The following is a 24,694-nucleotide window of genomic DNA, read 5'->3' as shown; positions in this document are numbered from 1 at the left end:
TCCTCTGTCACTCTGCCCCTCCCCATCTCCCAGCACCCTCACTTGTCTTCTATGTCTTGGCCTCCTCCACTCCTGTCCCTGAGATCCCCGCAGCTGGTGCCTCTCCTGCTCCAGGTGGGCCAGGGAGCGTTCCACCTGCTGTGGGTAGGGCTGAAGGCAGCATGGAGCCCCTGCAGAGGGCTGGCCCTGCCTACTCTCCACCCGCTTTAAGGCATGGCAGTGTCTGCGGCCTCTGATAAAGCAGGCTGACTCCACAGGGCCCTGCCTGCTCCACCAGCTGTGATAAACCCAGCCAGGGGCCCAGCTGACGGCCCAGCATGGACCTGTGCCCTGGCTTGTACACAAGGGACTGTGTCCCATGGCTCTGAGAGGCTGCCCAGCTATTATCACTCAGGCACCAGATGTGCAACCCTCCACCCCCAGCTGGACCTGAAACACTTCCCTTCTCCACCCCAGCTGCTGATGGCTTTGGAGCTCCAGCAACAAGACCTTGGACGCTGTCATGGAATGCCAGAAAGTGGGCAGGCATGAGGAGACAGGCTGTCAACTGGGTCCCCTGGGTCCCCTGAGGCCTGGTAGGGAGCAGTGGCTCTAGGAGGGTCAGCTGTGGGCTGAGATCCCCAGGTCACTAAAGGCTTAAGTATCTAGGCCATCACACTGTGAGAGTGGCGCTGTCCACACTCTCACATGGGGCAGGGATGCTCCCCTAGAAGTCTCAGTTTGCATAGCCCCCTCGTTCTCCCTGGGGAGTGCAACTTTCACCAGAGGCCACTGGGCTTCTGAGGAAACTCTTCTGTCCACTGAGCTAAAACCAGCCATCTCCCTCCAACTCTCTCTGGGGTGGGGGGCAGGGCCCCACAGGGCCCTTTGCCTTCATCCAGTGCCCCTAGTCACACGACGCAATGCCCTGCACGCCTCCAAGGGGTGCCATTCACAGAGAGGACACTGTTCAGCACAGCAGCCCTGTTGGGATCTCGATTACCCTCTGTTTCCTTTGGGTGTCCCAGACCCTGACAAGCCTTCTTTCTGAGAACATGACACCAGATGTGGTTCAGCCTGGTAAGGGGACTTTGCTAGCTCAAGGGACCTCCCAGGGGTTGCGGACAAGCAAGGAAGGTCAAGGAGAGAGGACGGGAGCCTCATTTTCTGCTTCAGAGCCAGCAGTTCACACTGGGCCCTGCCAAGTCCCAGCTCGCGTTCTCGCCTCTGCAGCACCTGTGCTTGCTCTGACAGGGTGTCCAGTGCCGCCGGAGGGTGGCCAGCCAGGTCGGCCCACTGCCTTCTGCTGTCTGCCAGCCACACCCACAGGTCCTTCTCTCACTGCCTCCTGTCCTGCTCAGGGACCCTGTCTGAGCACCTACCAGGAAGACAGGAGCTGTGCTTCAGCCCGGCCCCAGGGGCTGCTGTGCCCACATTCCCCACGCTCACCTGGCAGGCCTTTCAGGGGGGCTCGGTGGGCAGGCACAGTCCAGTGGCCAGAAGTGACAGTGAGGACAACAGGCGGGGCCAGGCATCAGGTCCATGGGGCTCTGCCTCAGTAGGTCCTGAGAGCAGGGCAGATGGTAGCCCCTGGAGCTGGCACAGTCCTGCTCTCCCAGAGCACCAGCCTCTGAGGCCCCTCCTGAGATGTGGCAACCGAGGCCCTGGGGCTGCGCATGCACTTAAACCCTTCAACCCCAACTGCATGGCCCAGGATTTTCCCTGGTGGTTGAGATTTCAAACCAATACCAGCCTCAACCCCACTAAACAGTTCTCAGTTCCAGCAGGTTCCAGGAGCTGGGTGCTGACTATAGTCCGGCCACTTGCTGAACAACCAAGCTTCTCCCGTTTGGGGAGGTGGGACTGAAGCTCAGAAGGGGAGATCGATTGCCCCAGGTCATACAGGGAGTCCACCGTGAACTGGGCCCATGCTCCCCCACCCCTGCTGCTCCCCTTCCCAGTGTGGGAGTCTGGAAATGGCAGGGGTCAGGGGAACATTTGGGGGACACCGTAGTTCAGCTCTGATGTAGGAGTCAGAGCCCTCAAATCAAGTCACCGCTGGGTACTTCTCTGGCTTCCAGAACCTCAGCTGTAAGGTGGGAGCCCCGACCGCCATGCCCCACCAGCTTGGTAAGGGAACTCACGGTGTAGATAGGGGCTGCTCAGCTGGTGTTACCTCTTACCCCACTCCTCCTTACCCCCTCCCACTTCACCTCCCGGGTATAGGTGTCAGGATTCTACCATTGTCTCCCTACCCACAGCCTGGGACACCAGGCACCTGCCCGAGCAATGTGTGGACACAGGAAGAGGGCATCCCCTGAGGAGAAGGTGTACTGGGCTGAGCTCCCCCTGACCCTCTAACTGACTTGCCCACTGCTCACATTCTCAGACCTGCCCCCTGCTCCCCACTCAGGATGGCGGCCCCCCCCCCCCGACAGGCCCTCTCCCCTCTAGACACCTTAACTCTCTCCTCTCCCCTGACTCCAGGCCAATTCCTGTAGTCCCCTCTTGAGCTGTCTTCCATTTCACCACCATACAAGGCCTCTCCGAAATGGACCATGAGAACTGGCCCCTATGCCAACCTCCCATGCCCTGGCGCAGCATGCACAACTCCTGGCTGGGTGCTCTGTCTTCCCATTTAGAAATGGGGGCTCTGCACGGCAGTGCCAGCCCTCACTGAGAACTCGAGCTCTGCTGGCTTGGTTTTGGAGGGGCTCATGGCCTGCTGGAGTGGGGAGTGGCACAGGGCAGACTGTTGAGTTTGCGCAGCCAGCACAGAGGAAAGCACAGCTACAGAGTGCTGTGTGAGGACAGGGAAGGGGAGTCTGACGCTCCCTTGGGGCCCCCAGGAAGGCTTTCTAGGGGTGACCCTGGGGCTTAGGCGGGAAGGTGAATTAACTGCCCCAGAGAAGGCACAATGGATGTAGCAGGAAGGAGAGAGCAAGGGCAGCAGGAAGAGGAGGGATCAGGGAAGCTGGGGCCTGGAGGGGGCAGTGAGCTGAGCCAGAGGGGTAGAGGGGAGATCAAGAAGGGCAAGTGGCTGGTGGCAGGGCACAGGGCAGGGGTGTGTCCCTGGTGCCTGGGAATCACGCTGCAGTTCTCAGCCCACACAGAAGAGACTCGGTGGGCACAATGGTTGAGGCCTGGGAAATAGTTTGGGCCTGAGGGGCAGAGGATTGTGGAGCAGGCCTCCTCCAGAGCCCACCCCCTGCGCCCCCCAGGCTCCAGTGCCAAGGTGTCAGCCGTCCAGCACTGGAGAAATGAGGGGGTGAAGGGGGAGTTAGCCAAACTTCACCTCAGGGTAGATCTTTTTCCAAGGGCCTATCTGAATCTCTGCCTCTCTTTCTTCAAGGTGTGAGTTCTTTTAGGAATAAAGAGACAAAAGAATGAAGCTCTAATGGAAGAATCTCGGGCAGGACAGCTGCTGGGCTGCAGGTTTTGGAGAGGAGTTGGGAGAGGGCTCCTACACCACTTCAGAAAAAGAGAGTTGCTTCGTTTCTGGGAGGCAGGGACTCCTGGGTTCTCGATGGCGGGAGGGCTAGTGGGAAGCTGGGTCCAACGGAGCCCCTCAGAGCCCGGTCCCCAGCCCTGGGGACAGGAGCCTCTCTGAGCTCCTCTGCCCTCAGCTGCCGACACGGTCCTGGCTTCCAGGAGCCATGGAAACCGCAGGCAACACCAAACGGTGGGAGGAGGACACACGAGCGTCCTCCCGCCCCTCCGAGTGCATGAAACCCTGAGAGGGACCCCCGCTAGCGTGGCCGCGGCCGAGGACCAAGCACTGGAGCCGGGCAAGCAGGGCGACTCGGAAGCGCCGGCCCGAGGCGGGACCCGAGGGGGCGAAATCGGGGCAGCACAACCGGGCTTTCGGTCGCGCGCTGCGCCCTGGAAGCGGCTCCTGAATTTCTATATTGGGGGGCGGGTGCATCGGGTGGGAAGGGGACCAGGAGCCGGGCAGGAGTGGGCGTTAGCGGAGCAAGGATCCGTTTTTACTTAGCTTCGGTTGTTTCCTTCGAGCAGGGCTCACGGAGATTTGGGGGGTACTAGGCACCCGCTCAAGCCACGCCTTCGGATCCCAGTTTGAGGGGAGCCAGAAGCTAACGACTAGAAAGCCCGCCGGCCCTCGGGAGCGGGGGCTGCGCCCGGACCGCGCCGCCCGGGCGGGGAGACGCCGCCCCATGTCGGGGTCGCGCCAGCCCTCCGGGGGCAGGGCGGGGGCTGGCGGACGGCCCCCGCGGCGCAGGGGACAGCTGGCGGCCCGACGGAGTCGCCCCGGGGGCAGGGCCCCACCCTCCTGCTCCGGCCCCTGCGTGGCGTGGGGGCAATTAGGGGCAGCTCCCGCCCGCGTCGCTGAGGGGACGTCCGCGAGCCGTGAGGTCTCCCAAAGGACTCGACCTCTGTTTCCTCATCCGGAAAACAGGGGCCTCGTTATCCCGCCCTCACCGACGCGGGACAGGAGGTGGGAGGGGCTTTGAGGACCCCACGCTCGCGGCCTCGGCAGAGGAGTCGTCGAGTGCCTCCGAGAGATGGCGAGGGGGGCCTGACGGCGGCAGGGCTCGGGCTTTATGAACTGAGAACCGACGCTGGCCCTTTTCCTGCTGTGCTCAAGGAGAGGGAGCCCCCTGTACCCCAGACCCCGTCCCTCGAGGCCCTGCCGACGGGGCTCTCGGGCGGCTTCCCAGACACTGCTCTGCGTGCATATGGAAGCTTGGGCGTGCCGCCATGGCTTTAAAACCACCCCCCCCCCCCCCCCCACACACACACAAAGAGAATAAGGTCTCATTTGCTTCTTTCACGTAACCGAGTCGTGACCGCCTTCCCGAGCCTCGGGCACAGACCTCCATAGTCTTTAGCGCCCTCCGGGGCCCCGGCACCGGGCGAGCGTTCAAAGTCCTCCCGGTTCTTACCGAGGAGACAGCGAAAACAATGCCCTCCTCCCCGCGCGCAGCAAGGGTTGGCGGGCACAGGCGGGGTCGGGGCGGCAGAGCGGGCCAGCCCCCGGTCGGGCCGGGGCTCCACCTTCCGGCTCCTAGCGCCCGCCGGCGGAGGACAGCGCCCCTGTCGCGTCCTTGGGGCCTACGTGCGTCGCAACACGGCGCGGGGCGGGCCGCGGCCTGGGACGTCCCCTGGGCTCTCCCGGAACCAGTCTGCACAGCTGCCGCACCGACCGGGGCGGAGAAGACGGGTCCTCCAGAGCCTTCGAGTCGGGGGCTAGAGCGGCCAAGCCACTGAGCTGGGTCGAGCCCGCGCTGGCGACGGCTGCGTCATGTGGGGGGCGGGGCCGCCACGGGCGGAGGCCGGAGCCGGAAGCGGAAGAGGCTCTCGGAGCGGGGAGTGGGGCCTAGCTGCAGCCGGAGCCTGGGAGACGGTGAGTGCGGGCCCGGGCCCGCGAGGGCGGCGGTGGCGGGGGGTGAGTCGGCGGTGCGGGCGCGCTGGGTGCGGTTCCCTGGGCTCTCGGTTCGGTGTCGACCTGTTCTCGTTCTTTCTCCTTGTCGGCCTAGCTCAGACCGCGGCCCCGACCTCTCACCCCTGACCCGCCGCTTCTCCCCCGGAGCGCGGTCACCGCACACCCCGACCTCTCGATCCCGTGGTGTCGGAGTCCGAGCCTGAGCGGCCTCTGAGGTCCCTGCAGGGATCCAGTTTCAGCCCTGCACCTGCCCGCGGAATGGGGTCGGGGTCCTACCCGGGATAGCCTGGAGGAGCATTCAGGCCCCCCCAGCCTCCTTCGAGGCGTGTTCCGCAGACGACTCCTTTCCGCGCGGCCTGGAGTTTGATTCTGGCCCAGGCTGGCCTTCTCCCTGCCCCCCAGGTCTTCCCTTGCTGCCACTGGCGGCGGTTATGGGGGACGGGGCTCTGAGACCCGACGCTCCGGGAAAGGACGCGAGCGAGGGCCCCGGGCTCCCTGCGTGTTTTGCTGTGATTGTGGAGCCGCTCCAGCCCGGGGGAGGGGCCTGGCCAAGCTGACTGTACAAATGCCCTGGCTGCTCCCCGGCTCGGGAGTCTCTGTGCTTTAGTTCCGGGTGCGGGTGGCTTGGTGTGGAGCTGGGGTGGGAATTGCCTGAGCCAGGCCCCCGTCGAGGCGGAGTTGGCTGCCTTCCAGCTTCCCTCCTCCGTGCCCTTGAAAAGGAGGAGCGTTTCACCCGGTGGTGGCAGCATGCAAGGTGGCAGGTTTGAGGTTGCAGTGGTGGGGCAGCGTCAGCCAAAAATAACCGTGGGGCGCTGGGGTGGCTGGCATCCGGGAGGGCAGCCGCTGACCTGGCTGGCTACTCTTCTTGTCTGCCCAGTTCTCTGGCCAGGAACAGCAAATGAGAAGCCAGCTAGGCCTGTGCTCAGAGAAAAGCTGGCATTCTCGGCCTGGTTTCCTTGACATTATCTTTTTCTTCATTTTGCAGAGCAGAGCTCTCTGGAGCATAATTGTGGCTTTTAGCATTTTTAAATAACCCGTTTGCTGTGGTCTCAGAGAATCAGAGATAATTGAAGAGAAGTGAGCCTTAGAGCCCTGGCTGGGAAGATAATCAGGGGCATCTAGTATTTCCAGTATTTCACCTGTCTAGGATATGTTAAAGGAGAGGTTATCTCCTCTATGATTGCTTTATGTGTGGTACTTTATAGCTCTCATATTTGTCTTCTTTGCCAAGTTGGCTGGGAGGTGTTGTTATCTCCATTTTCCAGGTATGGTAACCAAGGCCTAGAGTGACTCGTATAAGGTCACGAGCTCAGGAAGTGGCATTACTGGGATTTAGTTAAGGATTTTCTACCTAGAGCTCTCCTTGCACACTTTGGAAGGGACTTTGGAACTTTTTTACTGTTCCTTCAGTATTTCTTGTGGGCCCAGACCTGTGCTAGGCATTTGACCTAAAGGCATGTGTGACACATGTACTTAAAGGAGTGCCATAATTTAATCTTTGCAGAACCCTGTAAGAAATTACTATTCTCTTGTCGCAAGAGGAAGCTGGAGGTCAGAGTAGTTTAATAACTTGCCTGAAGGCACACAGCTAGGAAGTGGCAGTGCCAGGATTCAGATTGACATCTATCTGACTGAAGCTGTTTTCTTTCTACTAATGTGAACATGTGTGAACATAAGATCGTTTAGGTCCCAGAAGGGAGTCTTTGGCCTAGTGTGGACTAGACTGTGTTCTCCAGCTCTGGTGCTTTGTCTGCACAGTGAGGATGGGCAGGGCTTCTGCCTTGGCCACCAGAGCATTTTCCATGTCACTTAGTGAGATGTGAGATAGCGCCTTTGTTCCATAGCTTGGGCACCTGACCTAGGGTCATCACAGAAAAACAGTGAAACATTAGTCAGCTGAACATCAAAACAGAAGAGCAGTCTAAGCTCTTGAGGAGCTCTCGGTGATTCTACATAGTATTTATCTCCAGGGATCACGGGGGCTTGGACTTCCAAGTGGACGGGGAAGACACCTGCTGATGGGGAGATTGAGGGCATCTCAGGATCAGGATCTTGGAGAAGGAAGATCAAGGAGAAGTTTGATCAAGGAGATCAGGATCAAGGAAAAGCTCCCAGGGCTTTGGTCAGATAGGCCTCACTGTCCTGCTCATGCAAGGGGAGCCATTGTGCTCTGCCCCTGACAAACCCTTCTCATGAGATGGGGTAGCCTCTCTGGGTTTGTCCAAAATGTGCTTGGTCAGGCGAGCCCAGGACTGACTACCACTGGAGGTTGTCAGAGAGGCTGGCCACGATCTCTGGCTTAGCCTTCCCCTGGAGGCAATGTCAGGGTTTTCGGTGTGGGTGGAACAGGGAGCTGGCCTCACATAGCCATCTTTCTCAGCTGGTGGCTGATCCATCCTGGCAATTTCCTGTGGCGGATAGAAGTCCCTGTTGAATGGGGATAGTGAGGTGAAGCCCTTTTGGCCTGCCTCCCTAGCACACAAGCCTGCCAGACAGCCAACCGTCTGGCTACTCCTGAGATGGGCGCAGGAGAGGGTACACTAGTGATACTGTTGGATAGAGGTAACGCACTGCCTGGCATGGTGCTGCAGAGGTCTGAGGATGCTAAATAGGCATTGGGCAAGATACTTGGACGCTCTGAGGACCCTGGCATCTTTACTGGTGCTAAGACTGTATAGACCAGCAAAAGCTGGACAGACCCCCATGTCTGCTTGGACAGACCCTCAGGTGGGCTAGGGAAGGTTTGTGAGACCCTGTGTACCTCTTTCTCCAAGGGCTGATCATCTTGTTTCTGCCTGTGGCTCTTCACACTGAGTTGTGGTCCTTGTTCTATTATGTGGGGTCCAGTTCAGGGCCTCAGCCAGGCAACTTGGCTTCTCAGACTTGAGGGCTTCCCCCCTTGTTCCTGTGTTTTGGCTTCCTGCCAACAGCCCTTTGGCCTCTGGCTTGACACAGCAGTTACTTCATAGGCCCCTGCAGACAGGCAGGAGGGAATTGAGTGCAGGAGCCTCCCATTTTTCCTTGACCTTGGTCTCCTGTGATGGTGCTCAACAACTCCCCCCCCGCCCCCCGCCGCCGCATGTTCCACCTCAGCACCTGTCTTGGCTCGCCCAGTTCCCTGAGTGCTCAGGCCACCAGGCCAATGATGCTGTGTTGGGGAGGCAGCTGTTTGTTTGTTCACTGGCAGAGAAGGGTGTTACCCATTGTCTGCTGTTTGACCAGTGTGACCTCAGAGTTCTTCCTCACTTCATAAACCGCTGGGAGGGGCTACCCCTAAACAGAACAATGGGCCTCTTCTTCAGGAGCGCCTAGGCTGCCTGAGCAGCCCTGTGGCTGGAGGTGGCTGGCTGTGTGTTTAGCAGGGCTTTCTATTTCTCGTGGCCTAGATGCATCACTGTAAGCGATACCGCTCCCCTGAGCCAGACCCGTACCTGAGCTACCGATGGAAGAGGAGGAGGTCTTACAGTCGGGAGCATGAAGGCAGACTGCGATACCCATCTCGAAGAGAGCCTCCACCCCGGAGATCTCGGTCCAGAAGGTGAGAGGGAACTAGGTCAGAAGGAAGGGCTCCTTCAGGTGACTGCCGCTTCTGTGGCTGCACCTCGATCACTGCCTTGTCCTCTTCGGGTTTCTTCCTGATCTCACCTGCAATCCCTGGCCTCAGCATTCACTGCTATCCTTGCTGCCCCTTCTTTCTCCATCCTTGAATTGTTTCTCTCCCAACACATTTCCCTGTTTTCTAGGCCAGCATCTCCCTTGCTAACCTCTGAGCCTTCCTCGGTGGGCATTTGGAACGTAACCTCAGCCCTTTCCAGGGGTTGGTCCATGGTTCTATCTCAGCCCCTGGACCAAAATTACAGTCTCAGCAGGCCACAGGGAGCTCCGGGGCGTTGGAACCCTCAGAGGCCCTCAGCCGTGCTTACCTTCCCTTCGTCTTCACTGTGCTCTGCCTTCTGTGGCACTAGAGGGATGCTGTCAGTAGCTGAAGTTCTTGACGTTGGACTTCCCCCCTCCCCCACATCCCCCAGCCTGAGGGCCTCTGCTCCAGCAGGCTACCCTTGTGAGCCCCTTGCACAAGGGGCTCCACCGCACACCTCTTGCCTGGTAGCAGAAACCTGGCTAGTGGGAGGAAGGGCCCCGTCTGACCAGTGTCCCCATCCCCCTCTTGGCAGCCATGACCGCCTGCCCTACCAGCGGAGATACCGGGAGCGCCGTGACAGCGACACATACCGGTGTGAAGAGCGGAGCCCATCCTTTGGAGACGACTGCTATGGGTCTTCACGTTCCCATCATCGTCGGCGGTCACGGGAGAGGGAGCCATACCGGACCCGCAAGCATGCCCACCACTGCCACAAACGCCGCACCAGGTCTTGTAGCAGCGCCTCCTCGGTGAGTGGTGGCCAGAGTGCGCTGGCTGGGGCTTAAAGGCCTCATCTCTTTCTAGCCTTCTCTCAGGCTGGCTGGTCTGGGTGAGTACTGCCAGCCCTGCGCACGCGCATTTGGTGTGCGTGCATGTGTGTGTGTATGTGTTGTCTAGTCCAGGTGCAGGGCTGAACAGCGCGCCCGGCTCCTCTATCTTCTGGCCCATTGGCAGTGGCAGCGATAGGGGCTCTGGCTCCGTCCGGCGCTGACTGGCCCCTGGCCTCTCTGTGTCTCCACACTGCTTCAGGCACAGGCCACATGGTGCAGGTGGCTGTGGACACTTCGTAAGGATCCTAATAGGGTTGCTGGTATGTGGTCTGGAGCTGTATGGCCTGGTCCTTCCCACCCACAGATTGCCTCCACATGGAGCTGAGTGCTCTGACTGGTGTGGATGGCACCCACCTACCTCTGCAGTCTCATCTCCACACCCCTCCCCAAAGGTCTGGAGGCTGGAGTGCCCACGGGTACGGGATGGTCTACTTGTCAGTGAGCTCTGACTGGGAGCTTCCCTTCTGACCTCCTGCCAGGCCCTCTTCAGCCTAGCTTCTTCACATGAGGGGCAATCAAGGCAAGGGGAACGAGCTGCCTATGTGACGGGCATGTGAAGAAATGACAGAAAGGTCCACGGCCCCAGGCTTTATCCAGTTGCAGGCCACGTGCCAAGAGCAGGGCCTGGCAGTGTTCCTAGCCTGGAAGGTTGTGTAGATCTCTGCTGAGACCAGGAGCCCACACTGCACTCAGATCCCTGTGAAGGAAAGCCACTTGTGTATCCCTGAGGTTGTCTGTCTTCTCTTCTCCTCCCCATCCCTCTTTCCTCCTTCATTCCCTCCCGCCGGCCATGAGGAGTAGTGGCGGAACCAGTGGAGGAGGCCAGGCATCTTCTCTGCCCAGCTCTCCTGTGACTTCTTTGAGTGGCCATGGGTTGAGGGTTGACTGTGCAAGTGCCCAGCAGGGCCTGGTGGCCTCTCTGCACACTGCCACCCACTGCCACCAGATGGCAGTGCAGGTCTGTGGCTCTGTTTCTTCTCTTTTTGGTGCCTTCTCTTGTCATGAGGCTCGGGATGGGCCTGGCCTATGAGTAGCATGGGTGCCAAGGCCAGGGCAGGAGCTGGCTCGGGGCCTGTGCGGGCCATCATGGTAGAGGGCCTGGAGGTCAGCTGGCCCAGAGGGACCCAGGCTCCTTCCCTGCTCGTGGCTGGTGGCACAAGGGCTGCTGATGGAAGGCTGTTTCGGATGGTGATATTAAGTCTGGCCAAGGATGCCGTCTGGGGGGCAGGTAGCAGCTTGGCTCTGAGTGGCAGCTGTCGGGCACGTTCAGGATTGTACATGCGAACAGAGGCAGGCAAGGACAGGCGGGGCATTCTGCAGCTGAAGCCAGAGTGTCCTCTGACCATTCTGGATGATCGGACCCAGTCTGGGCCAGCCACCTTCTTGCGCCGTTCATGAATCACTGCGTCTTCGCTCTGGCTGAAGCCGTCATGGGAGGGTCCGGGAGGGGAGATTCAGTGGAGGAGGGAGTCAGGGCTGTGGCTCTCCGCACGGCCCCGGCCCCTCAGCAGCAGAGGCTGGTCATCTTTCTGAGCGTTTGCCGCGCCCTTCTCTTAGATAATGTCCGAGTTTTCTTTACATACCTGTAGCTGTTTTTACTTTTCTGTTTTTGAAGTCAGTTTGTGTCTTGACGTGTCCCTTGCAATATCCCTATCGTTATATATGCTGTGTGCCTTATGAAATGCTGGGATCTGGAAAATCCAACCAACCAACCCACCGGCTCCTCACCGTCTCCACCTCTGCCTTTGACTGACACCTCAATCTGTCAATCGGAACCGCCTACCATGCGATTGGTCGGATGGCGTTTCGGGGGGCGGTGCATGCAGAGAAGCCAACAGAGCAGTAAGCGCAGCAGCCGGAGTGTGGAAGATGACAAGGAGGGCCACCTGGTGTGCCGGATCGGCGATTGGCTCCAAGAGCGATGTACAGCCACCTTTCGTAAAACTTTACCTCTCTACTTTCTACCCCCCTTGTTAGATGAGACCTCTCCTGCCCGGAGGGGCCTCTAGTGCGCGTGGCGCCTTAGCGGGGCCACCAGTAATTGCCTGAATGACACAGACGCTAGCAACTTCTGTTTTTAAGAGTGTAGCAGTGAGAGAGCAACCTTTTTTGTTTTTGAGAATTTGAATGCTGTGAACTTGCAGGAGCTGCCGACCCTCTGCCCTCCAGACCCTCACGCCCTGCTTCTTTTCTCTCCTAGATGAGATCGTGGGGAACCTGGGTGAAGGCACCTTTGGCAAGGTGGTAGAATGCTTGGACCATGCTAGGTGAGCCATCTTCTTGGGAAGAGCTAGCGAGAGCTTCTTGAATGTGGTGGCAATTAGAGCTTAACTTTTTTCTTATTGATGGGTAGCACCAAAGGAGGGTTCTGATCTGCACATGTTGGGGTTTTCCTGATCCCCTGAGATAGGAGGGAGTTCCAGGGGTTCCATAGGCACGTGGCATCCCTGCCCACAAATTGCTCATCAGTGAATGGTGGTACCCCAGGTTCCGTGCGTCCCCAGGGCTGTGTTGGTGGATATCAGAACAGGGCCAAGGCCCTGGCTCCTCTGTGGTCTGGCTCTGGTTCCTGTGATCTCTTTTAGGGTCTGGACTTCGGAGGGGGTTGAGAGTACTGCTGAGCCCAGCCCAAGCATGAGCCCCCACCCTCTTGGAGGTCTGCCTGAGAGGCTGTGCAGGTCCCAGTTGAAAGAAACAGGACCCTGAGCTTTCTCACCAAGCAGGCCGCTGCCTTCTGCAGTTTGGCTAGGGTTTAGTGTGGGCCCTTTTGAGTGTGCTCAAGTAGAGCAAGGTAGACCTATGCGTGTTAGGGTGCTGCTGGGGGCACCTTGGTCCCTTGCAGCCTGAACAGTGAAATGCTTTTGTCCCCTTGCCATTCCTCAAGCCTGGAATCATTGCCTCTTCCACCTTAGGCTGGGAGACTACCTTCTTGGAGCCCATTGCCTCCTTGTCTTAATGGCCTTCTCATTGGTTCAGCGCTTTAGCTATAAAGTGTTTGTGTCCTTCCTGTTTCATTTGAGCCATGTGCCGCCCATACGTGACCCTTTCACTATTTTAGAGATGGAAGAAACATGCTCAGAGTTTGGCCATATGCCCAAGCTGTTGAATGGCAGAGCTGGGTACTGCAGTACTGCCGTGTTCCCACTGTCAGAGGGCTGCTCAGAAGGGACACTTAAACCCAGCAGTCCAGCCAGCCCTGCAGCCCCAAGATAAGGTGGTGATGGTGATTGAGAGGAAGCCTCCCTGGGCTTTCAGTTCCCATTTAAACACCTCTCAGACCCAGTGTAGCCCAAGAGGTTAGGGTTGGGACCAGTGGGCATAGGGACACGTAGACTGTACTGTGACCAGAGAGATGTGGCAGATCTGAGAGCTGTGACACATGGGGGCATCTAAGCTCTCTGAGCTGTGCCCCTGGAGGGAAAGTGAGCCTCTGAAGTCACTAAGGGACAGGCACAGGGCTCAGGAGACTTTTAGGGGGTCCAAAGGGAGTTGACCAGCGGGGTTATTGTGAGGAGGCAGAATTTAGCTCAGCAAAAGGAAGGGCCTTATCCTCAGAGCTACCCAACCCTGCCGTGGAAGTGATGAGCTCCCTGTGTTGAGGGTCAGAGTGCCATTGAGGGATGCTGTTCTAGGAGGAGGCTAGAGTGGGTAGCCTTTCCTCTGAGGTCCTTTCCTGCCCTGAAAACATGGGAAAATGGGATAGGGAGAGAAAAGCAGGACATTCTCTAGAAGATGCTTCTGCTCAGGGGCCTGTGAGCCTTGCCTTAGGCACCCAGGCCAGCCTCAGAGGCCACACCCTTGCAGGCCAGGACTGTGTCATTCCAATTTCCCACCAGGCATCTGAACTCTGGCTGCCCCTTCCTGACAGCCATTGGGCCTGGTATCCAAACCTCAGCAGGTTTCCTTCTTGGCTGTCATCCTGCAAGTGGCCTCGGGGGTGGGAAGTGCAGAGCAGGAATTGTTAAAATTCTCTTTGGACACTGAACAAGGGTTCCTGGCACTCAGTGGTCTCTGATATATGCCATGGCTGGTAGGTACGTGGGGCCGGAGGGGGTGTGGTAAAGAGAGTGGCTGTGAGCCTCCCAGTGAGAGGACCCTCCTGCTGGCACCCTTACCCTCTTGCCAGGCCTTTACTCCATCCTGGAACGCCCACCCCAGGGGGAGCCCTTTCCCCAGACTGCACCTGTGCTTGGGAAGGTCAAGAGGGGCCACAAGAGGGTTCTGGGTGGGATGGCCTGGCCAGGGACAGGGCTGACTGGCCTACAGGTTGGATTACTGAGTGAGCTCTAGGGCTGGTGCTGGTCAGCAGGATAGCCCTCTATTTCTCTGCCCACTCTCCCCTGGGAGCTGGCAGTGGCTGAGATCATAAAAGCCTAAGGATGGCATGGATGCCAAGACTGTTAACTCACAGATGCCAGGGGAGCTTGCTGTGAGGAGTTTGGAGGTCTGGTGTTGCATGGAACAGGCTAGGCATTAAGCATCTGCTCTCTTCAGGGCAGGCCCTGTTCCTGGAGTCCTGAGTGGTAGTTGCAGGGAGTTGCTGAGTTGGGGTGGAGGGTGGGGGAAGGGCTGGGCAGCTTCTCATGAGAACCTTTGCTTCCTTCCCTGGTCCCAGAGGGAAGTCTCAGGTTGCCCTGAAGATCATCCGCAACGTGGGCAAGTACCGGGAGGCCGCCCGGCTAGAAATCAATGTTCTCAAAAAAATCAAGGAGAAAGACAAAGAAAACAAGTTGTGAGTGTTGGCAAGGAATGGGAGGGGAATTTTCAGTGGAGACAGTGTCCACTCCAGTCCCAACTGCCTGGACCCCCCAGGCTGAGCAGTGTCCTCTCACCTGGTTGGCACCATGCCTCCTCCTTACACCCAGATCCAGGGGTTTGGCGAGTGAGTCTTGGTGGAAGGAGCCTTTGGACTTCAAGCCAGGCTCTACTTCACCTGCTCTGTGTTCTGAGGCAGGCCTCCCTGGGTTATGGGGGGCACTAGGCAAGATATAAACTTGAAGCTGTTTGGGGCTCTTGCATGGTCAGAGACATCCAAAGGAGAGCCGCCTTTGGCACACAGACACTGAGCGTTTCCTCTCCTGTAAGCACTGTGCTGAGCCCCGCAGACCCTCAGGAAGCTCAGCTGAGGGAGTTGGAAAAAGCAAGACTAGTCCTGTGGAGTGTACTGGCATTATTCCATCTGTTCTGAGGTGCCAGGACCATGACATATCATAAATAGGTGAGGCAGCAGACCTCAGACCAGAATGACCTCCGTCTCCCCACAGCAGGAAGTTCAGTTGCTTTGGGTAACAGCTGGTGGGGAGATGTGCTCTTCTTCTCTTAACTGATTCTCTTTCTTCACATATACCTGCATTCTGGTGTGTGACCCAGTGGCCTGGGAGGGAGTGGGGACTGGCTTCATCTGAGGGAGGGGGTGGGGTAGCCAGCCCCCACAGCACGGAGCCTGAGTCCCACCCATCCTTCTCCCCCAGCCTGTGCGTCTTGATGTCTGACTGGTTCAACTTCCATGGTCACATGTGCATCGCCTTTGAGCTCCTGGGCAAGAACACCTTTGAATTCCTGAAGGAGAATAACTTCCAGCCTTACCCCCTACCACACGTCCGGCATATGGCCTACCAGCTCTGCCACGCCCTTAGATGTAAGTGTCCACCCTTATCTGGAGCATGGGGCGGCCACATACCTGCAGCAAAGACACCTGGTAGTCTCACTCTCCCCCATTCACTCTAGCACATTGCCTAACATTCTCCTGGGCCTGAGAGACACAAGGGCCCCTTTGGCTGAAAGGCCTTCAGGTAGGAATCTGTAATAGAGAGGCTACAGTGCCCTTCAGTGGCCTCCTGAGCCACCCTCTGCCCCCAGGCACTCAGGAAGAAAAAAAAGGAAAGAGCTGCTCTAGACTTAGCCCCGCTACCAACGGCATTCCCGCCTTCCTGCATAGGAGGAAAAGGTTGAAGGTCCTGCCCACACGGACACCCTCTGTCTAATCATCACTTCGCATCTGTCTGCCAGCCTTTAAGAGCATATTTGATGGTGCCTGTGCTCAGTACTGCAGAATCTGCAGTGGTTGGAGCAGGACAGAAGGGTTCGTTGGAGAGGACGTAGATATACCTAGAGCTGGACTGTGCAGGGTGTGCATAGATGGTCTGGGAAGAGCATTCAAGCAAGGTGGGCAGCTGAGTGACAACCCCAGAGCCTGGCATGTGCTGAACCTCACTGGTGAAGAGAAGGCCCATGTTGGGGAGAGGTGGGCTACACTGTTGTGAAGGTCTTGAGTGCAAGATGGGAGCCTGGGGCCTGAAAGTGATAAACGGCAAGGCACCACCATCAGTGGGACAGGGGCTGGAGGGGAAAACTTCCTGCTCAGGGCTAAGGACGAGGAAAGGCAGGGCCAGCTTCACAGGTTGTGCTTCACAGGTGGCCCTGTGCTTGGTTTAATGCTCTGTTGCCACTATCTTGACATTCTTAATCATTTTTCAATAAGGAGCCCTGCAGATTATGTAGCTGGTGCTGGGGAGAGGGTACCACCCCAGAGCTGATGCTGCAGCTTTGGTGAGAGACCAGTTCAGGCGGCCTGGGCCCTGCAGAGGAGAGGCGGAGGGTTTTTGGAATGGAGAAAGTCTCCTCCACCCTCTCTTCTAAAGTATCAGAACTGTCCAAGGCCGCAAGCACAGGCAGAGTACAGTCTGCTCCCTTGGCCCCCTGCTGAGGTTAGGGGTGTGAGGGGCTCTGGTAGGCTGTCTTTGGAGGAGGGATCTGGCCTACAGCTGGAAAGAGGGCCAGCGAGGAAGCCCAGGTGCTCAGTGTCTGCTTCCCTCCTCTCTCCCACTTCCCCAGTTCTACACGAGAACCAACTGACCCACACAGACTTGAAGCCAGAGAACATCCTCTTTGTGAATTCTGAGTTTGAAACCCTCTACAATGAGCACAAGGTATTGGTGGGGGAGAGGGTGAGGCCCTCTCCAGGGGTGGGTTACCCTCTGGGACAGACTCCTGACCTGGCTGACTTGCATTTCAGAGCTGTGAGGAAAAGTCAGTGAAGAACACCAGCATCCGAGTGGCTGACTTTGGCAGTGCCACCTTTGACCATGAGCATCACACGACCATTGTGGCCACCCGTCACTATCGCCCGCCTGAGGTGATCCTTGGTGAGTGACCGTATAGCCCTTAGCCCCCATAAAGTGTGCAATTGGGAGGGTATGAATAGAAGCAGTGACGAGCCTGTGTGCCACCCAGGGTCAGTGTCATGAGTCACTGTGGTGGTTGACTTGGCCTTACTGAAAAAAGGACTTCTACTAGGATTTGGGCAAGAGTCCTACCAGCCAGTATGGCAGCTGCTCTGTGACCTCTAGGCTGGGAGCACAGGACTGGATCTCATAGCCTCTCCCAATCTTGGCTTTCAGAGCTTGGCTGGGCACAGCCCTGTGACGTCTGGAGCATTGGCTGCATTCTCTTCGAGTACTACCGGGGCTTCACACTCTTCCAGGTAAGGTCTGCCACGTGGCTCCACTACTCTGAGCACTGCTACTCTGACAGGCTGCAGGGGCCTGGTGCGGGAAACCCTTCCACCCTTACCAGTTGTGAGATTTAGACTCCTGAGGGTTGCAGATGCTCTGGGGAAGGAAGAGGTGAGGGTAGCTGGAGCACTCAGGGAGTCTTGCGCTGGGTCATCAAGGATGGAAGATTGGGGTGGGAGGAGTGCGCATCGTAGGCATGGAGATGGGCTGAGGCGGGGCACGTTCTAGGGAGAGTGAGGGGAGCTATGCAGTCATGGATGAGTCTACCTGAAGGGCCAGGGAGTGTGACTCGGACCTGAGAGAACAGGCTGGCACTGCTGTTCCATTGGTGGGTTTGCATCTCCTGGGGTCAGGAGGGCACTTGCCCATCTGTTTTGCCCCTCACTCTCCCTAAGGCGGCTGAGACTGGTACTGACCCCCACTTGCTCTATCCCTGACCTTCCATAGACGCACGAAAACCGAGAGCATTTGGTGATGATGGAGAAGATCCTAGGGCCCATCCCATCACACATGATTCACCGTACCAGGTAAGGAGCCCTGGTAGCTCCCTCAGGGCTGGCCTAGGGAACTTTCCCATCTTGGCTGTAGGTTAACAAGCTACTTGATAGTCTTTGCAGGACATCCCAGGGGTCCTGCCAGCTCACAGCAGCCTTCCCTGTACATGCCTGTAGGGGATCTGGCAAACCAGTTGCCCAGAATTTCCTGCCCTGCTAGGTCAGGCCAGGACCCCCTGCCTGGCTTTGCTGCCATTCCCTAGGCTGCCGCTGTCTTCTCCACCCCAACCCAAGACTTGTCCCTCTCCCTTCATTTTCAGGAAGCAGAAGTATTTCTACAAAGGGGGCCTGGTTTGGGATGAGAACAGCTCTGACGGCCGGTATGTGAAGGAGAACTGCAAACCTCTGAAGGTCAGTTTCTGGCTTCCCCCAGCTCAACTCATGCTCAGGCATTGGGCAGACATACAGCAGAGAGACAGGCTAGGCAGCTAAAGGCTGCCTCCTTGCTCCGGCTATATGGGCGGCTGCTGGGTGCTGGCAACGCGGCTTGCAGACTGCCCCAGAGGGGCCCTTAGCCCTACCCCTTCCCCACAGGGTGGCTATGAATGTAATTAGGGAACACCAGAAGAGCCAGATGTCAGGCACCCTGCTGCTTCGGCACCCTCCCCACCCCTCAATTTTGGGAAGAACTAGGCAGGACTGAGGTGAGGGGGAGGGAAGACCTAGACATGGCCAGGAAACCTCTGTCAACTGCATTTGATGCTCAGACAAAGGAATTTCGCAGAGGTGATTTCTGTCTGCCTATCAGGACTTTGCATGTGGGGGCAGAGGCACCAAGTCAGGAAGACATCTAGGAGCCTGACCAGTTCAGAGCAAAATGCTATATACACAGGCATGAAAGGAAAGGAGCTGCTCGTTGTCCAGGAGGGCAGAAGCAGTCCTTCAGGGAGGCATCACTGCCTCCTAAACCCAGTAAGGCTTCCTAGAGGCAAGGGGACCTGCTATGCCTTCCCATGGCCCTGCCATCACACTGAGGCACCTTGTGTCCCTGAGCAGAGTTACATGCTCCAAGACTCCCTGGAGCACGTGCAGCTGTTTGACCTGATGAGGAGGATGTTAGAATTTGACCCTGCCCAGCGCATCACACTGGCGGAGGCCCTGCTGCATCCCTTCTTTGCTGGCCTGACCCCTGAGGAGCGGTCCTTCCACACCAGCCGAAACCCAAGCAGATGACAGGTGCAGTCTGCTGCATGAGGAGATGGGGAGCGGGACTGGGCTGCCCAGCCCCATTTTCTCCAACCTCTACCGCCAGGCCCCAGGGCCAGAGCCACCCAATGAACAGTGCAATGTGAAGGAAGGCGGGAGCCTGCAGGGGAGGAGACGTGATGCCCGGCAGCCAGAAAGCACAGATTTGACCCAAGCTATTTATATGTTGTAAAGTTATAATAAAGTGTTTCTTACTGTTTGTAACCCCTGGTACCAGTGTGTCCATCTCCAGGCTCCTTGCCTTCTCCCTTCCCTACCTTATGAATAAAGTCTTTCTTAGCAGTTCAGCTTGTGGAGAGCTAAGTGTGAACTGGGCCAGGCACAGAAGGGCTAGCCAGTGAAGACCAGAAGCTGGGGTGTCCTTCTGGGCCCAGGAGAAGAGCAGTTTATAGCCCTGAGACAGGGCCGCCCTGAGGCAGCAGGCCTGCTGGACAGTCCTAGAAAGTACCTGAGCCTTGACCTGCACCTGCTCCCCAGCTGGCCTCTGTACCTCTCTACTCCAAGGAATTTAAGGGAAATGACCCACTGTAGTTAGCCAAGCAACAGCGAGTTTTACCTATCTTTCCAGCCCTGTCACTGGCTGGGACTTCAGGCTGTACATGCACAACCACCATGGTTTACTGAAGGCTGTCAAGCATGAGACAATCAAAGTGGGCTCCTAGGGCTGGGGTGGCAGTACCTCACTGCAGCCTGCAGAGCAATTCACCACAGAGCAAAGGACTCCATCATTCAGCTTTATTTTAGTGCTGGTTTTTGGTTCCCCAAGAGCTGCGTGAGTGATAGGCTTGACCACCTGATTGGGGCCCCTTGGGGACGGGGCACTGTGCGCAGGATGCCTCTGAAAAAGAGTTGGAGAGAGAGGAATCATGCTTATCTTTGATACCACTGGGGAAGGCCCAGGCCAAGAGCAAGGAGAGGCTCCAGTGCCACCTGGGGAGAGGAGTGAGAGGCTTGGGCACAAACTCCCAGTGGCCTCTCAACAAGGCCTTTACCCTCAGGGCCACTGTGACTTACTGGGGCAAGCAGAGTCTTCTGAGCCAGGGTTCTTCTAGCTCATTTTCCATTATACCCAATCAGGGGACCCAACTGCATTAACAGGAAGCCAGAACCTTTTTAATGGTTGCTTACTCAAATGCCTGTAATCCAGCACTGCTCCTCAGATTATGGCCCTGCCTCTAAAGTGGGGGCCCCATCTTGAGAGCTGCTTGGCCCTGAGAGTGAGCAGAGGCTCAGGGAGGATACACAACACAGGGTCACAGTCTCTGGCCTCCTCCCACTGCTGGAGACAATTTAACATTTGAGGGAGGATGAGAGGAAAGGAGGGACCAGCCCTCTCTGCCCTGCCTCATCTGCTCCTGGCTATGCTCCTATAAGAAAAGTGTTAACTAGCCTGAAACCCACGGGACTAGGGCCTACCCTGTGTCCACAATCCTTGGTGAGCCCTCCCACTCACCCCCTTAACCACAGTAGGTGGGCACAGAGCAGAAGCCTGAAGTCCTGAAAAAGGCTTCAAAGCACAAGCCTTTTGCAAAGGCCCCTGCTAGGGACTCCAGGGCATGGCTCCTGTTCCACCAGCCTCCAGGGCCTAGGCCTCTGAAGGTCTGGAGGCTTAGTTGCCTTAGGATCCGAGCAGCAGTGTGTTCCTATGGCTGAGCCCCAACCAGCTAGCTCATCTACAACTAGCCTCATTTTGGCATCTTTGAGATAGGGAGTGGACAGCCACAAAGGGTTCAAAGCCCAGACACTGTCAGAGCTGGGGTGGAGCCCAGACAGGGGAGGGACATGCACCCTGCTCTGGGATGACAGCTGCAGAGGACCGTTTCAGGGGCAAGGCAGAGGGGGCAGAAGAGAGTAGGGATATGTACGTGCAGGCAAGAAGGTGGAGGGAGTGATGGCCTAGGACAGAAGCACCAGGGAGCCTCTTCTGGCTCAGCACCAGGCTCCCCCAGGGGCCTCCCCAATACTGAACATTAAAGCTGTACCCGGAGGGGTCTGGCCCCAGACTAGGCAAAGGCTCAGCCCCCAACTAGAGAGGGTACGGTGTGGGGGGGCACTGCTGGCAAGATGGGCACTGTGGTTCTACAGTAATGTAACCTTACACCTGTGCTGAAGACAACAGAAAGAAGAGTATAAAATCCCAATACAGTAAAACCATCCTCATGGCACCCCCTTCCCTGCCTCTCAGAGCGATGGAATGGAAAGGAGGAAGGACCCCTGAAAAAAATCCCAGCATAAAACTTGCATTAGCTCAGGAGAAAAGGTCAAAAGCCCCCCAAGTCAACCTGTGGGGCTCAGGGAAGGCCGCCTCACAGTCCTCAAAATGAATGGAGCGGGCAAGTCTCCCCTCTAGTGGACAGCTGCGGTGCAGCCGCTTCTACGTGCTCAGAGGAAGGGCTGCCAGCTGGGGGAGCAGGGGAGACAAAGACACAAGCTCTGAAAAGAGCAAGTACAGGGCCCTAGACAGGATCTGCCCCACCCCACAAGGTGCTTGCCCAGGCCCAGCTGCTGTAAACCTCAAACAGTCTGAGAGCTGCCTATATCTGTAAACAAAGCCCCACCTGGCCACAGAGGGGGCCGAGCATAAGAGATGCCTGGAGCCACTGCACACTCAGCCTGCCACCTACCTGCACACCCAGTGAGAAAGCCTTCCCTGGCTAAGGGCAGGTGACAGGTCAGTTTTAAATATGATCTGTCCTCTCACAGAAGAAACAAATCCAAAAGAAAAAATTTAACATCAAAGTCCATGAAGCTTCACATCCTTAAGGCGTTTGTTGTCAAGTTCAGTGTCAGGAGCAGCAGGGGACTGCAGTGTCCAGCCTGCCCAGAGCCCCTCTAGGCAGAGTGCAGTGGGATGACAAACTTGCAGCCAAAGGGCGAGTGGTAGTTGATGCCCACCTCCTGGAATACCTGCTGGGGAATGCCAATGTCGCACAAATAGATGCGGCCTGCATGCTCTCCCAGCGGCAGAGGCAGGCCCAGAGCCAGTGACCACTTGGCATCGATGCCCTGTTCGACTTCATGCACAGGAGGGTCTATGCTGAGCACTGGTGCCCGGTTCTGGTTGGCCCAGGCCACGGCTGCCTTGTACCAGGGCTGATCCCGCAGGAAGGCATTCTCGGGGCAATCCAGGCAGTTGATCACCAGGTCCACAGGGCTAGTGGGCAGATCTGCAGGTGGAAAGAGTGCCATCTGAAAATCCCTATGAGCAGAGAGCAGCCCAGGCTAGAACTAGAGCCCAGGTAGCCCCAAGTGTGTCTTGTTCAGACACGAACCCAATGCTTCTCCACAGGCCAGCCTTCTGAAGGCTGGGCCAGGACTCAAGCCCCGGGATTTCCAAAGCCTGGCTGGGCTGGGTGCTAGAGACCAAGGGCATGTCAGCCCAAGGGACCACTGTCCTCACGGAGCTCCCAGGCTGAAGCATTGTCCTGCTGAGTGTGCAGAGCTTCTCAGGGCACAAGGCCCTCACATCCTCTACATATCCAATTAACTTCCTGGGTACATTATGAGCTCTGGGAAGGCAGGGTCCACTGCCAAGTCAGCCCTCAGAGGGAGGCCCTGCCCAGGGCCCAGCAGAAATGGGTTGCCATTTGCTGACTGGCCCAAGAAGTGTGAGCAAGCAAGAACATGCTCACTCACTCTACTCTGGGCTGGCCTACTCACTCTGCTTGAGCCAGCCTGGCCTCGCTGGCCCCTCTACCATCTCATGGGAATGGATCCTCCTTACAGCCCAACCTTAGGAATGGGGAGGGAACCTATCACTTTTCCCAGGCATTTAAAAATGCTTCTCTGCTCTAACCAGGCCTCTGGGTCAGTTTAAGAATAGATGTTTCAACAAGTGCATAAATCTTGACCAGCCTAAGAGAACTGAGAAGAACAGAAATCAGACCAAACTTAAGGGCTGGCATCCTCAGACTTGCCTCCTAGAGCAGATGGGATAAGCAGCCTTTTGGGCAGCCAGAGGAAGAACTGCCTGGAATAGGGCATCATGTTGGATTTCAACAGGAGGAACCCATACCAGGCCCCCTTCCCAGCTCTCAGCCTAAAGTAATATTTCTCAGTTACAGACTCATGGCTTCCTTAGTTAACAGGCCACCATGTGGGGGTCCCTGCAGGCCACGAGGCTCTCAAGAGTGAGAGTGGCGTCTTATCTTCTGTGTGCCTACAGGACCCTAGCTTGAGAGGAGACTGAGGCTCTGGCCCCAGCTCTAGCCCCAACTTGCCATCTGACCTCTGGCAAGGCCCTTTCTTTAGGCCATATTTGCTCTCTCTACTTCTTATCCCCCATTTTCACTTAAACTCACTCCAACCAGACTTTGCCCCATCACTCCACTTGAAACTGTTCTTGGCAAGATCATCAGCAGCTTCCACACTGCTAAATCCAGTGGTCAATTATCAGTCTTCATTTGAACTTAACCTAGACTGGCTTGCTTACAAGGCTGATCACATCTTCCTCTTTTTACTTGTCTTTCAAGTACAAGACTCTCCTAGTTTTCCTTCTCCTTCACTGACCACTCCTTCCCTGTCTCCTTAGCTGGTCTCTCAACTCCCTGACTTCTAAACAAAGAACTCAGTCTAACAACTTCTCCATCTACTTTCTCTTTCATTGTTTTTGTTTTTTGTTTTGTTTTGTTTTGAGGAAGATTAGCCCTGAGCTAACTGCTGCCAATCCTCCTCTCTTTTCCGAGGAAGACTGGCCCCTGAGCTCACATCCGTGCCCATCTTCCTCTACTTTATACGTGGGACGCCTACCACAGCATGGCTTGCCAAGCGGTGCCACGTCCCACCCGGGATCTGAACTGGTGAACTCCAGGCCGCCAAGAAGCAGAACGTGCGCACTTAACTGCTGCGCCACCGGGCCGGCCCTACTCTCTCTTTCAAGGAGATATCTTATCCAGGCCGATTACGGCTTTAAATACCACCCACACACTTGTAACTCCAGACTGGATTCCTTCACTGAACTCCAGACTCATCTGTATCAACCAACACTGCCACCTGCATATCCAACAGGCATCTGTAACTGAGCTTCTGCTCTTCCTCCCTCAAGGCTTCCCCGCTCAGTGATGGCACCTCCATCCTTCCAGTTATTTAGGCCAAAACCTTGGAGTCATTCTTAATCCTTCTCTTTCTCTCATCCCCTACATCCAATCGGTAGACTCTATCTTTAAAACTGATTCAGAAACTAACCACCTTTCACTACCCCCACCACTACCACTCTGCCTTAGCCACCATCATCTCCCCAATTTGTCACAATAGCCTCTGAACACTTTATAACTCTTTATAAGCTCATAGTCTACTCTCAAACAGGAGCCAGAACGATCATTTGGAACCTGAGTTAGAGTCTATCTTTCTTCTGCTCACTCCTCCAGTGACTCTCCATCTCACCCAGAGTAACTGTTCAAACCCTTCCAGTGACCCACAGGCCCTTTACAACCTCACCCTGAAATGTCTAAGTCTGCTACTCCCTGCCAACCCTCCAACATTCTGTATCTCCCTTCCTGCTTTTTATTTGTCTCCATAACACTTACTATTATCTGACCTAACAGAAATGTTACTTATTTGTCACTTCG

The 24,694-nt window shown here is 56.8% G+C and overlaps 2 protein-coding genes and 1 long non-coding RNA gene across 32 annotated transcripts in view; 1 reads left to right on the top strand and 2 right to left on the bottom strand.

Annotated features, from left to right (window-relative positions):
• CLK3 (CDC like kinase 3) overlaps positions 1–24,694 on the top strand; it is a 45,456-nt gene that overhangs the window by 11,700 nt on the left and 9,062 nt on the right. For 10 of the 23 annotated variants that reach the window (XM_070233507.1, XM_070233543.1, XM_070233511.1 and 7 more), the window contains 12 exons: positions 8,770–8,921; positions 9,556–9,772; positions 11,680–11,776; positions 12,054–12,120; positions 14,469–14,585; positions 15,325–15,491; positions 16,688–16,782; positions 16,869–16,998; positions 17,254–17,336; positions 17,815–17,894; positions 18,182–18,272; positions 18,918–19,331. In XM_070233507.1, the coding sequence (XP_070089608.1) occupies positions 8,770–8,921; positions 9,556–9,772; positions 11,680–11,776; positions 12,054–12,120; positions 14,469–14,585; positions 15,325–15,491; positions 16,688–16,782; positions 16,869–16,998; positions 17,254–17,336; positions 17,815–17,894; positions 18,182–18,272; positions 18,918–19,094 (1,473 nt within the window). In that variant the 3' untranslated portion in view covers positions 19,095–19,331. Of the gene's footprint in view, positions 1–4,400; positions 5,387–5,501; positions 6,145–8,769; positions 8,922–9,555; positions 9,773–11,679; positions 11,777–12,053; positions 12,121–14,468; positions 14,586–15,324; positions 15,492–16,687; positions 16,783–16,868; positions 16,999–17,253; positions 17,337–17,814; positions 17,895–18,181; positions 18,273–18,917; positions 19,332–24,694 lie in introns of those variants that run through there. The other 13 variants (XM_070233491.1, XM_070233490.1, XM_001917649.6 and 10 more) reach the window with 12 other exon arrangements.
• On the bottom strand, positions 4,749–8,495 carry LOC138917398 (uncharacterized). The gene is made up of 2 exons (XR_011425348.1): positions 8,145–8,495; positions 4,749–7,241 (listed from the first exon to the last, which is right to left on the bottom strand). It is a non-coding gene; the product is annotated as an uncharacterized lncRNA (long non-coding RNA).
• The window catches only part of EDC3 (enhancer of mRNA decapping 3), a 59,828-nt gene continuing 54,982 nt past the window's right edge, over positions 19,849–24,694 (bottom strand). For 4 of the 8 annotated variants that reach the window (XR_011425320.1, XR_288965.4, XR_011425309.1 and 1 more), the window contains 2 exons: positions 21,752–22,294; positions 19,849–19,965 (listed from right to left, as the gene is read on the bottom strand). Coding sequence is in view for 4 of the 8 variants with exons in the window: in XM_005602923.3 (XP_005602980.1) it covers positions 21,960–22,294 (335 nt within the window). In the remaining 4 variants the exon portion in view is untranslated. Of the gene's footprint in view, positions 22,295–24,694 lie in introns of all 8 variants that reach the window. The other 4 variants (XM_005602923.3, XM_005602922.4, XM_070233593.1 and 1 more) reach the window with 1 other exon arrangement.

Source organism: Equus caballus, chromosome 1, assembly GCF_041296265.1.
Source record: "Equus caballus isolate H_3958 breed thoroughbred chromosome 1, TB-T2T, whole genome shotgun sequence".
Taxonomy (NCBI): Eukaryota; Metazoa; Chordata; class Mammalia; order Perissodactyla; family Equidae; genus Equus; species Equus caballus.
Note: the sequence above shows the minus strand (reverse complement) of the source record. Positions and strands in the feature narration are given on the sequence as shown.